At 40.7% G+C, this 14,458-nt stretch overlaps 1 protein-coding gene across 2 annotated transcripts; it reads right to left on the bottom strand.

Moving 5' to 3' along the window:
- Positions 1-4: 4 nt before the first annotated feature.
- On the bottom strand, positions 5-12,529 carry CENPT (centromere protein T). 2 transcript variants are annotated; one of them, XM_063312990.1, is made up of 13 exons: positions 12,414-12,529; positions 10,451-10,559; positions 8,881-8,974; positions 7,871-8,004; positions 7,203-7,236; positions 5,901-6,046; positions 5,162-5,713; positions 4,676-4,894; positions 3,465-3,698; positions 2,891-2,987; positions 1,407-1,571; positions 1,041-1,145; positions 5-204 (listed from the first exon to the last, which is right to left on the bottom strand). In XM_063312990.1, exons 1-13 carry the CDS (start codon positions 12,498-12,500, stop codon positions 75-77), a joined length of 2,106 nt encoding a protein of 701 aa, XP_063169060.1. In that variant the 5' UTR covers positions 12,501-12,529; the 3' UTR covers positions 5-74. The 2 variants fall into 2 exon arrangements, with proteins under 2 accessions (XP_063169060.1, XP_063169061.1); XM_063312991.1 differs by having other exon boundaries at positions 5,162-5,710.
- Between the last annotated feature and the right edge of the window lie 1,929 nt (positions 12,530-14,458).

The following is a 14,458-nucleotide window of genomic DNA, read 5'->3' as shown; positions in this document are numbered from 1 at the left end:
GCCTCATAAGGTCTTCCTCCTCCTGCATTGCTTATTCCAATGTTCTGTCTCTAGCATCAAAGTGCTTCAGCTTCTCATCGTGGTTTCTGAGGGATCACTTTGTTCCCACTAACAGCTACAGGGATTAGCAGCTTCCTGTACTCCATAGGCAAATGCCGCTCCACCAGCACATTCAGAGGCATATTGTCTGTTATCAGTCCTTGCCTGGATTGTGTGGAAAGGGATCACAAGAAGACAAGACAAAAAGAAATATGGCTGAGATCAGGTAGTGTTTGTCTGTTTTCAACAAATGTCCATGCCTTTCCAGTTTCCTCTTTGTCTCTGTAAATGGCCCTGAGCTGTTAAGGCTGTGGGTAGCATGGAATTTAAGAAATAAAATCCAGAGCACTCGCTACAGGGCAAATAAGTTCTCTACTCAAGTTGTATATTCCATCCATAAAATCTGGTTGGTAAAGGGAACAACAATCTAGGATCGCTGGCTCAGAAGACTTTCCTTGCTCAATTTTTTGGTGGTTGTGCTCTCTAGCAAGAAATAGAAGGGAGAGAAGCTATGTGTACAAACATGCACCTTATTCATGATAAGCCCAGATATTCCAGAACCTGATTTTTTAAATTCTGCACAAAGATAAAGCTTAAGCATAAAACTGAGCTTAAGCATGAAACTAGCAAATCAACATTTATCATTCTTCCAATACAGTATTCCTCTCTGCTGAAATTACTACAATTCTGCATTCACATTTCTCTCTGCTATTGCTCAGCTGTTTCTCAAGAAATTGAATAGTGGGGAAACATTAAGTCTTCTATTCACAATGTCAACAGCAAGGAAACGGCTGAGGAAAGCCCCCATCTAGTCTCAAAAACAGCCTTCTGTAACCTGGTGCTTGTCAAATATATTGTGATTATGACTCAGAATTTCCAAAAATTGTCCTGGCTAGGAGTTCTAGCCCCAAAACAACTGGAGAGCATTACAATGGGGAAAGCTTCACTGAAATACCTTCAGTTTGATGTGTGCCCTTGAGACCTTGGAAACTCGCCCTTACCGTCTCATGAGGAGCTCCAGATCAGCTGGTTCTGCTGTCCTCCGTCGAGCATGACTCACATAGGCTTCCAGGTCATTGCTCAGATGCTTGAAGTACAAGTTCACGCTGAAAAAATGAAGCCTGAAGTCAGCTGGGAGAGTTACAGCATTGCCCCCTCTCCTTTGAAGGCAGGCTGTACTGAAAGACCTCAAGAAAAATGAAAGGTCTGATTTTTGTACTATTAAATACTTATGGGCAGATTGGTTTCTTGGCAAGAAACCAAGTCATCTCAACAGAAAGGTAGCACAACACATTCTTGACTTTCTCTCAGCTCAGTGCTGTTTAGCTGGCAAACATCTTTCTCCAAAGGGGATGATTATGACTCACCACCTCTCCACAGCCTCTAAAGCATCTTTGGCTACTGGCATCTTAACGTAGTGGGTAAACGTTTTTTTCACCAAGTTGCTGGGGAGAGATGGCTCCCGTTTTCCTCGGCATACTCTTTTAGCTGGCTTTGGAACCCGTTGAACCAAACTCTGTTTTACCAGCAACCTCCAAGAAAAATACCAAAAAGACTGTCTAAGCAATCAAGTCTGCTGCAAGAAGAGGAAACCAACAAACCCCCAGCAGTTGCAGAAATGCATCTCCCAGGTAGTTCCAGACAGCATGGCCAACGATCTGGAAGGGGGATAAAAATACATCTACAGGAGAGGTCAAGGAGCCAGAAATGATAAAAGCAATATTGTCATGACGCAAACTCTGCCCCCTTTTGTAGGTACATTGTGATGTCACACATTGTGTACGAAAGAGGCCGAGCTTATAGCACAATCCTGCTTTTGTCATTTTGATGAAAGCTTCTGATCCTGGGAACACCTCTGGACAGGAAGCCATTGTCAACTGAAAGTCACAGGTTTCTGTATGGAATGGAATAACAGATGTCTTCCACATTCAGAAAATACCCAAGCAAAAGGATGGATGCTTCATGACAGAAAGTTCAATAAAGCTTCTTTTAGAGAGGCAGTCTTACATCAAGGCAGTTCATCCCTTTTCCATTATTACAATATGGATTTCTTGCTTTTGACTTAGTATTTTATAAGAACACCAACCACTGTAGCTTATAAGTTATGGCTTACGGCTTAGCATACCATGTGAACTCAGTCCTACACCTACATGGCTGTCAAGCCCATATAGCTGGGCAAGACCAAGGAAGGAAGAATTAACACAGACTTCAGTGAGGGATTTTCAATGCTGGTACTGAATCTTGGAAACCTAAAGAAGCATTTCTCAGCCTCACTTATAGGGAGTTCATTAAGGCAGAGTCTCTGATTTGAAACATTCAGAGACTCTGCATTTTTTTCAGATTTCTTGCCACCTGAATTATCACACCATGGTGTAACTTTTTAGCCATGGTCTGTTGAAAAAGCCACTACGGCTAGGATTGTACAACAGAATAAGTTAAAGCCAATTAAAGCACATAATGACATATTATTTTTACTTCTACTATGATAACCTTACATTTATATCCTAACTTTCCATGGGAAGCTTGTGGCAATATTAATCACAGGGATTGCTCCTAAATTTACCTCCATAACAACATTCCTGGGAGAAGGCTGGGCTGAGAAAGCACGGCTGGTTAAAAGTTATCCAAGGAACACTAGAGTTCAATGGGAACCTGAAGCATAATTTCTCTGGTCCCAGTGTAACCTCTTAATGACTCTACTGGGTCTGAATGCCAGTCACTGAAGGCTGTAGCTCTTTTTGTCTGGCAGCCAGAGTGAGGCAAGGCAAAGCATTCCTGGCAACCACACCAGTCTTGCCCTACTCAGCAGTTCGGAGGCTGCATTTCTATCTCCTTGCAACCATATACATACCTTGGAGCCACCTCTTTCAAAACATACGGGCTGGACAGCAGCGGTGTGCAGTGAAAAGCTTTAGCATGCACAAATGCCGGTGTATTGCCAGTTGGCTCTGATGAGAGAAAGAAAGGTAAAATCTCACACCACCTCCCCAACACACAGGAAATGTGAACAGGTGAGAAGTGAACAATTCACACACAGCACTTGTTTGTAGCTTCTGGGCACTACCACCTCCTTCACAGATAATACCAAGGAAAGTTATTAAAGGACTCAGTTTTATGGGATTCATATTAAAATCACTTGCTTTATTCAATTTAGAAAGAAGCCTTCTGGAGAAACCCAAATGATGTGGGGAATAATTTGAGAATAAGTTATGCTCTAGGAGAGGACTGCACTTTGAGAAGCCCCACCATGGCAGTCTGAAAAGAATGAAGCTCTCAACATATGGAGCTGACTCAGGACCAGGATTAACGTCTAAATTGCCTTTGAGGCCCCCCAGGGTCAATTTCTTATGTTAACCAGTTTGAAATGCATCTAATAAGCCAAGTTTGCTCCAATGCCAATTTCAGCGTCTTATAAGATAGCTTACCAGGGTTCTCAGATTCTGACATCTCCTCAACTTCTGGGTTGTTTTCAGCTTCAAACCCCAGAACCTGCTCAGTTTCCACATTCAACACTTCTTTTGTTCTGCTTCCATCACCCATTTGTGGAGTGGTTCCATCTCTCATTTCCTTAAAGGGGGTCCTCCCCAGCTGCTTTGGAGTCTTTCCACTTGAATGTCTGTTTGGAGTTCCCACCCTAGGCCTTTGGGAGATATCAATAGCTACAAGAGAACACAGAGAAAGGACACACATTTAATCAACACCTTTTAAAAGCACCAACTGCTTGAATGTGTCACTGAGTCTACTACTGCTTTGAGATCCTCCCCAAACATTCCACATTTCCTCTTCATTCACATGCACGGTTTAGCTCAAAGTAGCGTTCTGGCAGAACAGAGCCATTAAGAGGAAAAACAAGCAAAAAAGAAGCTGCATTCAGATGCTACCTTTTGCATTCAACTCATCCCCATTTCAAGTACTGAGATATTGCTAGATGCTGCGCATTTAATGTTCTGCTTTATCACATTAAGTTATGGCTTCTTTAACCTGAATAAACCATAACTGCCTGGGTTCATATCATAATAACCCATAAGCCAGGAGTCGGGCAAATTTTAGTATTCTGGGATGATAATGGAAAGTGTACAGTGCTGGATTTCCTAAGTTTTTGGAGGTGTTGGAGTGAGACTCATTTCTTTAAAATTCCATGTTTAAGGCTTAGATGATAATTTTGGTGTGTTTCCTATCCCAAAGGGCAGAAAATAAATTCAGTTTTCAGCAGCTTTAGTTAGAACTGCTCTGGAAGTCACAAAAAAGGGGCACAAGGCTGGATTCACAAAATACATTAAGCCAAAACCAAATAATTATAGCTTAGTTTGAGGCATTAGTTCAGCCCTTGAGTGAGATCTCTGAATTCAATATTATCAACACGGACTGGCAGTCACTCTCCTGTGTCTGAGACATGATTCTTTCCAAGTTCTAACTGGAGATGATGGGAACTGAACCTGGGCGTTATACATGTAAAGATTGTGCTGAAACACTAAGTTAAGCCTTCTAATTAATTATGTGGAGGGCAGGACAATTATTCCAGAACGAAGGCCAGAGTGGTACAAGATGGCAAACCTCCATGCAAGGCAGTTTTTCACATAATCCTTGCAAAGGCTTCCACACATTTACTGGTATACCACCAACTACAAACACTTACCACTTTCACTCAGGGAAAGTCCATCCTTCAGGCCACCCTTGGCCACACCCTGTCCTGTAACTGCTGGGACAATGTCATCCAGCCCCCTGATGATATGTGTCACCATCTCATTCACCAAACGCCTGACAGACCTTTGACTCAGACAAGTTGAGAGATGGCCTTGAGGTGCTTCTGGGAACTCAGCATCTGTTGGGGTGGATGATCTTACTGCATTCATGCCTAGAATGGCAGAATTGAGTTAGGAAATGGTTACCAATGTTCAGACATAAATGTAAAAGAAAGAAATACTGAAAGGCATTTCTGAAAGTTACACTAGTAACTAACCTTGTCCTGGATGCAATCCAGGAATCATAGCAGCATTTTCACAATTTTTGGAGGCAACAGAAGCTTCCAAGCCATCTATCAATTGGAGAGAAAAATAATAATTGCAAAGCATAGAATTATATATGAAGGCCTTTTTTCCTCAAGTCACAGAAACTAACATACCAGTGTTCAAAGGCTTTTTGGGACTGAAGAATTCCTTAACAGGACTGTTTCCATGAAAAGGCTTTTGCTGTTGCCTTTGAGGAGTGACAATTCTTCTCATGGAAATGCTTTCCATGCTGTTGGCATCTTCAGCACCTGGACTTAGCTTCTCCTTTGCCAGACTGTGTACCAATCCTTTTCCAGCATCCTGCGGGCTCTCTTGGCATCCTTCTTTGTGACGATCAGACTTTTCCTTGGGTGCAGTTTCTGCCTCAACAGCACTTTCACTTCCTGGTGCCAAGATTGCTTTCTGGCCACTTTCAGCCACTCTTTCAACTTCCATGTCAGACATTTCATCCTGTCTGGCAAATGGTGTCTGGCTAATGGGTGGCATGCTCCTACTAGCTAAAGACTGCCTCGCCAAGACCAGCTCAGGTGGGACGTTAGATGGCTCTGTGCCATTCTCCGCACTGGAATGAGACTGGAGAAAGAGTTTTGTCTCTGCAGAATAAGCCTGTGTGTCATTCGACAGTAGTGTTGCAGCTTGCAAGTCTTCAAGGTAGTTTTGTGCTGCTGGCAATATTTCAAACAGAGGTTATCCCTTCAGATGGAAATACAACCTTGATTTCACTTCTGCTTCCCAACCACCCCACGCTTTGATTCTGTCTCCAGAACATATTATAACCCATTTTGACCCCTCTGTTCCCAGGCTGCTCTCTAACAAACACACCAGGACAAAAATACCCCAAATCAGACTCACAATCTTTTATCTGCAACAAGTCTTGTTCAAGGCCCCCTTCAAAATCCTTCACATTAACTCCTCGGTAATTTTTGGGCCTACGGATTAAGCCTTTTCTCCCACCAGAGCTCAATGGTGCTGGGGTTGAAAAAGAGATCTGAAGAGACCTGAGAACAGAAGAGCGCATGCAAATCAGACCCAGGCCATGCAGCACTGGTTGAAATTTGCCTGGACATTAAGATCTGCAGGAGTAGTTCTTCTCAAGATACTTTTCTGAGGTCCATTTACACAGAAGAAAACCTTTTCCTGCATCATTCCCAGCCTACAGAATGCAGCCCCCCAGGATCTGCATTTGGCCCTCACTCTCCATGCCTTTGGAGAATCAGTTAAGCTGCACCTCTTTAGCCAGTCCTTTAAATGTTACTAATTCCAGTTTAATACTATTACAGATACTTCCTCGAGTGTGTAACTGAACAGGACAGCAGTGAGAGTTTAACTGATCAGGACTGCAGAATATAAATGGAATACATAAGTGAAATATAATTATAAGTAATATTCAATACGTAAGTAATAGTCAGCAAATGGAACATAATTACCTGTGCCTAGGGCTGCCTTGAAGCACATGCAAAGCCTAGTGCTGCACAGTACCCCCCTGCCCCGCAAAAGTACAAGAATAAACTACAAGAAAATCCCACACGGATTTATTTAGCACTCAAAGAAGAGAGGGGGAAAGCCTGCTAATCCTGCCAGAAATTCATACAAGGAAAAACTTCTTTGGGCCCAGAAAAGATTACAGTTTTAAACACTAAAGGGCTGGGAACTAAATAAGCTGTTGGTTTCTCTTGTGTCCCGAAGGTTGAAGAAGCAGAAAGTGTTTTCCTGTTCTGGCCAGAAGTGAAGACCTCTAACTCAGGCATGGAAGAGAAAGACAGGAAACTTTTAATGACAATTCATTAAGCAGAGGCTTGCGCTGAAATGGGAAGTGCCAATACATACTTCACAAAACACATTCAATCTTCAAATACAGTGTTCAAAGGTGTAAGAGCAAGCTTGCAACTTGGAGGATCAAAAACATGCAGACATGGGAGATTCTAAGCTTATGTTTTTAAGTACTGTTTGAACGGGGAAAGTGGAAAAGCAGCACTTGAGCCTGAGAGTCTCCACTTCTTATACTAACTGCAGCACCATCACGTGAAACCAAGTATTTTCCAAACCTCTGCCATCTCTACCTGACATTTCATCCCCATCTGTTAAGCTTCTGGAGGCAAAGGAAGGAACAATAGTTTGAGTGTAACCACAAAACAAAACAGGTTTGTAACATACTTTGTCAAAGATGTGCTGTCCAGCAATCCCTGAGCTGCAAAGAGAGGTTAAGATATATTAGATGTGCTGCTTATATGTGGAAGCCTTACAACTTAAATACTAATTAATGAGTAAGCAGGTCTTTACCACTGGAAGCCACTTATATCACTGTCTAAAGCATGAGAAATAACTTATCTAATGCCCAGGGTTTTTGTTAATTTCACTTCACTGTTCAGCTTGAGGGGAACTGAGAACAGCTTGGACCTGCTTTAATCTGAGCAATGTCACTGCACTGTGTGTCGCTTGATCATTCTCCAGCATTATAGAGAAATTAAATATGGGAATCAGCAGTAATGCTGATTCACAGGAGAATGTACAGTAGTAAATATGTTCACTGCCTAGCCTATTTCACAGGCTAGGCATGTCCTCTTCCTCTGAATGCATTAGCTGGCCAAGGCATAAGCCAGCCATTAATATCTCTGCTTCCTTCTTCTAACAATTATCTGGTCTCCATAAAGAAGAGTGCTGTGATCCAGGCTAACAGATTCTTAGGTAATTTTCTTAACACTTTAACCTGACCCATAGAATGTCAAAACATACTATCAACTATTCCCTTATTCCTTGGAGCAACACAATTCATGAAAAACTTCAAAACTTGGTCCAGAATAGCCTACAAAGGCCACACTCACCTGTGCTTGAGTGAAGTTGCTTATTCAGATCTCTCTCAAATGCAGAGAGACGGACCTTTTTCGATCTAGTTGGATGCAGCGCAATCCGAGACTTATCTCTTTGAGTGGAGTCTGACAGGTTGACTTCTAGATTGCTAAAGGTTGACAAGACAGGTCTTCAGTGCTAGCAGAATACTGTTCTCTAAATAAAACACCAAATGAAGGAAGGACAAGCCTTCATAGTGTTTAAACCAAAACCTAAACAGTTTTAGGCACTGAAAGTACGTACACACCAATACAGCTATTCAATTTTTAATCAATGCTGAACGCAACAGACATACAGTAGCTATAGAAATACTCCCCTTTATTAAGAAATAGGGAAAATATATTATTCAATGAGGACCAAAATGAGCAATTATTATTCAGGCATAGCACATAACTGCTAATAACTGCACAAACATACAACAATATGTCCATACAACCTGCTAAATTAAAACCAAACAAATCACATCATTGTGATCTGATGGATTTTAATTTAGGTTGTATGAACATATTCAGAGAGGTTTCCCTAACCACATCTTAGTGCAGGGTTCAGTAATATTTTCATGAGGTAGATGCCAAATATATACAAAAAAATCTAGTGAGATTTTAGCAACATCAATCCCCAGAACTCGCAAATGTTGGCCATTAAAAATAGCACTTAATGTTTATTGTTATTAATTAATTAATAAAAATAACACAATAAATCATTAAGTCCTTGCTTAAACGTATTTCAGTAAAGATGGGAATTTATGGCTGATCCTAAGAGAAACAGAAATAATTTTATTTAGGGTTTAGTTTGGGGCTTGAAAACCTCTGCTTTTATTGTTCATGCCCATTGTAGAAAAACAGATTTCACTGTTTTTGCCTTGGGAGCGCAGCAATTTTACATCATGATCCTAAGTGTGCTCCTCAGAACTCTCATCTCATTCAAACAGCTGAAGGTCTATAGCCTTTATTGTAGTTACTGCAAACACAAAGAAACCACTTACGTGGAAGGACTAGCCTTCACAGGAAAATGGAACACTGTATCAGTTGATTTTGGAGAATCAGTTTTTTCAGAAACAAGAGGGGAAACAACTGGCTCTGTCAAAAAACAGTGAACATTATTTCAGAAAGGGTAGGCTTCAAAAACATAGCTATGTCACTGCCCTAGAAACAGAGCAGGTTTCTGCTCATGAACAACACTACATGCTTTTACCCCGTGAAGAATTCTTCATTTTTAAACATTCACAAACATTTTCGAATGTTCCATTTACTTCAGGGTCACGTTGGTTTCGGAAATGCACTGAACTTACAGTGATGGCTTCTTCTTGGATGGATGGTATCCTAGAGTAGAGTATTCCTCCCACTTGTTCCAATACAAAGATACAAATGATCTGGATGACTTACTAGCCATCCTTCTGGATTTGGAACATACTGCAGCTAATAAATACTGTGCAAGTCAAGCTGGTGAACATTCACAATGCAGATTAATGAACCAAAGGAGATTACCATAACACAGTGTAACAAAAAGCCACTCGGAAAATAGCACTTTTGGCAAGCCACTACCTTCAAAAAGTTTATTGATTGAAAAAAGCTTTCTCTATATTTACCTATGCAGAGGGAAGAATGAAAAGATGGAAGATGTATGTCTAAAAGTTAACCCCCAGTTTGAAACATTTTAGCCAATCTTTTTATTCCATTCTATTTATTTACAGAAAAAGCACCAAATCTCCCCTGCACCAACTCAGATGATTTGCTTCTTAATATAGTGCCCTCTGGATATATTAGATTTCAGTTCCCATAATTCCCCACCAAAGGCCATGCTGGAGGAAACCAGACTGGGAAAAACGCTGGAAGGCAGGTCTTTTGAGAATAACACACACATCGTGATGTGGCTGGGAGATTCATAATAGGGTTACATTATTGTTGCAATGTGTTCTATGTAAAGTTGTCATTGGCAATTATTAGGAAATGACCATTGCTTCTAAATGCTACAGCCTGTTTGTAACAGGACCTAAATATGAGACACCTTAATGTCTTATATGGGATCCCAATTTCTGTTGCTGTGTACAATTCAAAATATTAGGGAGGATTTTGAACATCATTAATGACTAGGACCAGGATAGTTGAAGAACTTCCTTCTCCTGTAGGAACCTGCCCATCTGGTAAGAACATACTTGAGGGCCCTCTTACATGTCCCAGCAGCACTTGAGGTCCATCTGGTATGCACTAGAGAGAAGGTATTTTCACTGATTGTACCTAAGCCCTGGAACTGTCTTCTGAGACAGGTCTATCCTCATTAACATTCTAGAAACTGAAGAATATTCTTTTTAAGAGGTTTACTAATGTACGGTATAACCTCTCCTGTTGTTTTCTGTATCACTCTTTCAAAATTTTAAATGTTTATTGTTACTGATGTATCTCATTTTGTTATTATATGTTTGTTGTTATATGTTTCTGGGCCTTTATTGTTGTTGTGAGTAGCCTATAATTAGCAATGCCTCTGTTTTATCTATGATTCTGTCCCTCTCCAATCCAGCATGACCTGAAACATTGCTCTCCCCAACCCATACTTACGTGTCTGTAGGACCTTCTTAAAAACAGTTCGAGGTGTTGCAAAATCCATAAATGCAGAGGTAGTAGGTCCCTGATAAGCCAGAGATCTTTGATAACTGAAGGGTACAGCCTGAAATAAAACCGGCCCAAAGAAGGTAATTCCAGTTGTAAAAGCCAAGCAGCAATGGTGCACTCTCATAATTCAATACCAGAATACATAATACAGACAATTAAGCAAGGACATCACCTTTTTAAAAATTTTGCTTATTATTACATAAAATTAGGTTGAATAAGACTATATTTTGTAGCTGTTTATATTTTTATATAAAAAGCCATGTAATAAATCTCCATATAGCTTATATGCTTCTTTTTCTTATCAGTGTAATAATTTAAACAGAATAACTTTCATACAGTAGCAAAAACTAGAATTCTGATAAAATCACCTGCTATGTAAACCACCATTGATAAAGAGCTGAAAAAAAAATACTTCAAGAATCTACTGAAATTCTGACCAGCACAGGAAGATTTAGGAGCAATTATTACAATGGATTGGTACTAATTAAAAATCAATTATGAAACTTCAACCATGCATTGCTGGACAACATAGCCACATTTAAAATAACTACTTTTCCTACCATTTTATTCCTCTTTCAAACACTTCCAATTCATTTATTATTTGTTTCCCTACATGACAAAGAAGCCCTATGTTAATTATGCTTTAAAAACATGCCTCTTTTCCCTTTTGTTGTGTATTTGGCCTTTTCATTGGACCACTCAGTAAGAGGAAATTCTTTTTCCATTCACATCTATAATGTTTATAAGCACTCCATCAAGTTATTTTTCACCCCTGAGATTAAGAAGAGATTCTATTGCAAATAGCCTTTAATAGCTGGATTTCTTTGCAAAAGCAGGGGGGAAAAAATTAGAAAGGAGTCAACATACAGAAGGCCCACAGCTCACTTGAAGAGGATATGCTTGTCCTGCAGATTAACATTTCTAAATGACCTGTTTCACATTAATACTCCCTTCAACACATTAAACCCTAAACCTGGATACACAATACAGAATTACAAAGTTCACTTAACCTGTCTTGCTCAAACAAGTAAACCATATTTTATTTTGTCAAATTTATATGGCCACCCATCTCACACAAAGTGACTCTGAGCTTAAGAACACCTGGTTCATCCTACATGATAAAACAATGGCTGCACAGTATTATTTTAGCCTAATCTAGTGGATTATGCAAAGCCAGCCACTTTCCCTAAAGGAAATCGTATAGAGTTTTAGAGTAATCCCTCAAATAACTATGTCTTGACAATGTCTTTCTTTCAAGTAACCACAAGGGAAAAATCACTGGAATAAGGTGGAGGAAAAGTTCTTTGTCTTTACTCTGGAACCATACATAGAGACCATCACCCAGCAAATGGGCAAATCTCAGGTTTTCAGGCTGACTCGGAAGGGGGGTGTATTCCAGCATTTCAGTACTAAGTGGGAGAAGGATCACCACCTTGGCTGTGAACGATGGGAGATATAATTACAGTGACCATACACCCTTTATTTTAAAGGATAGTCCCTTATTTCAGTAACTTGGCCTTTAAATTTATTTAATTATTTTCTTGGTTTCACTCTTGAATTTTCCTTTGTAAAGCAATAATCATAAACAATTATTTTAAAAAAAAATCCGTATGAACCTCTTTCAGATGTGCCCCTTTTTCAGGTTTGTCCTTTATTTTTTTCCAAGAAAACATGGGCACTGCAGATATAATCCTTCCGGAGGCCCCAGGTCTAGCAAGTATGGCCGGAATGGGAATGGTAGTCCAACACAGGTGGGGGAGGGAGGAGGGCTAGGGATGATAGGATCTGGAGTCCCCCACCAGGTTGGCGGAAGACTGGTTAATGCACGATGAAGCGAAAAAGCAGAACTTTTCTTGTTGGACTGCTTGGGGGGGGGGGTGCCGCCGCCCAAGCCTTCCAGCCCCCGCACCTTTTTACTAGACAACCGCAGCGACCTCCTGCTCCCTTGCGGTTCCTCCTGGGGCTGCTGTTTTCGCAAGCTCCTACGACTGGCCATGGCTCTCCCACCGCCTGGCAGCCAACGGAACCCCCGAGGCCGTTACGGGACTAAAGAGCCAGCCGACGCTCCGCTTCGCTCCCGCGTCGCGATTCAAGCAGGCCCCGCCGCTGAGCAGCTCTCGCGAGAACTCTCCACCCTCCCTGCCTCGCAGTGGCCGGTGGGAGATGTAGTTTTTCATACAGCCCGCCCGGAAATGTTGTTGGACAACAGATGCATATGTTGGACAACAGATGCAGTATGCTGTCCATAAATTCTCCTTTTAAATATGAACGTGTGTTGGTTGATAGCTGTAGTGTTTTTTCCTTCAATTTTTTGTCTTTCTTGATTGTATGGTTTTAGTAAATAACATTGTTGCTTTGTTATTGTTTATTTTTGAAGTTGTGTAGATATGTTGAGAGCTCTTCCACCCAAGTTAAATTCCTTGTATGTTTGATCATACTTGGCCAATAAAGTATTGTATTGTATCGTATCGTATTGTTAGGGAGCTGATTTCCATTCCTACCATTGCCCCAAGAGTGTGGGGATTTGCATCGCAGGGGGCGATCAGGTTTGGGAAGGCTATTCTGCCGCATCCGGGATAAGCAGAAAAGAGGCTCATGCAGAAGAAGAAAGCTCGCTTGCATTTTTTAAATTTTTAGCATCTAATCATCCTGCAGTAACTTCCTCTTCTGTGTAATCTTGAGAAGGTTCAGGATTCCAGTTCTCTTTTACAGCTGCCAGTACCTGGCACCACAGTATCCCGGTCCAGCTGAACAAATAATTTTGCTGGCTAAAGGCCAACAGTGAATAAGGGGACCTTCTTCTTTCTACTCCAAACATGGCTATGCTAGCTGGAAATAAAGGACTTCCAGTCCAACCTATTTTGAAGGCACCAGTCTGAGGAAGGCTGATTGGGAGACTGGATTCACACAACATGCTAACTCAAAACCAAACAAACTAAATTATGGTTTAATATGTGGCATGAGCCAATTTAGAATCTGCAGGACTTGGTAGCGGACCAGAAGTTATAGAGGTTATTGTTTATTAACTCAGGTTCTGATCTATTTAGGCCCACATTAACACAAACCCTATCAAAGTCAACAGTAGTCTTTCTATTTAAGTCAGCAGTGTGCAACCGAGGACCCTGAGGCAACCATTTTCTGCTGCAGCTCTCCTCCTTTGGAATGCCTTCCCACCAAATATAAGAACTACACCCTTACTTTTAATATTTAGGAAACTTTTTAAAACATGGCTGTTCCAGATTGTGTCTTGGGAGTGATGCAGAAGTGAGCAAAGTAGCTAAGTACGTAGTGAATTTTCTTGCTGAGTGAAGATACATTTTAGCATAATCTTTTATGCTAAAAAGATTATGATTGCATTTTTATTGTTTGATTATGACTGTATATTTATATGTTGCTGCTTTTGAGCTAAACCTAGTTAATTAAATGCTTACTAGATATAAATATTGAAAGAACACTGGAAAAAAAAGTCACAGAGTAATAACTGGAGAATTTCATGACAGTTGTAGATAGTCATAATTCAATGAATCATTCAAGGTCAATAATTGGAAATGGAAGTGGCTTTTAGAGGGCATTAAAGACTGCTAGAGAGTCAGTTTGATGTAGCAGTTAAGGCACCAGGTTAGAAATCAGGAGACTATAAGTTCTAGTCCAACTTTAGGCATGAAGCCAGCTGGGTGACCTTGGGCCAGTCACTCTCTCTCAGCCTTAGGAAGCAGGCAATGGCAACCCACTTCTAAAATCTTGCCAGGAAAACTGCAAAAACTTTTCTAGGCAGTCACCAGAAGTCAACACTGACTCGAAGGCGTGCACGCACACACACACACACACACAAAAGACCACTAGGATTCTAGAGGCAGAAAAACAGTAATGATACTAAGAAGAAGATCTGGTGAAGTTAAGAAACTCACTAAATATTACTGAAAGCAGTAAAAACGAATTAATAAAATGTTGTTT

This window comes from Candoia aspera, chromosome 11 (genome assembly GCF_035149785.1).
Source record: "Candoia aspera isolate rCanAsp1 chromosome 11, rCanAsp1.hap2, whole genome shotgun sequence".
NCBI lineage: Eukaryota > Metazoa > Chordata > Lepidosauria > Squamata > Boidae > Candoia > Candoia aspera.
This window is presented reverse-complemented; position numbering and strand designations above follow the sequence as displayed.

What these genes read in the sequence shown, in the direction of transcription:
- CENPT (XM_063312990.1), bottom strand. Translation starts at nt 12,500, where the DNA reads ATGGCCAGTCGTAGGAGCTTGCGAAAACAGCAGCCCCAGGAGGAACCG. An exon ending in ACTTTCCCTGAGTGAAAGTG is followed by an intron (nt 3,699 to 4,675) that starts GTAAGTGTTTGT and finishes GTTCTCTTGTAG; the next exon opens with CTATTGATATCTCCCAAAGG. An exon ending in GTCAGAATCTGAGAACCCTG is followed by an intron (nt 2,988 to 3,464) that starts GTAAGCTATCTT and finishes TTCTCTCATCAG; the next exon opens with AGCCAACTGGCAATACACCG.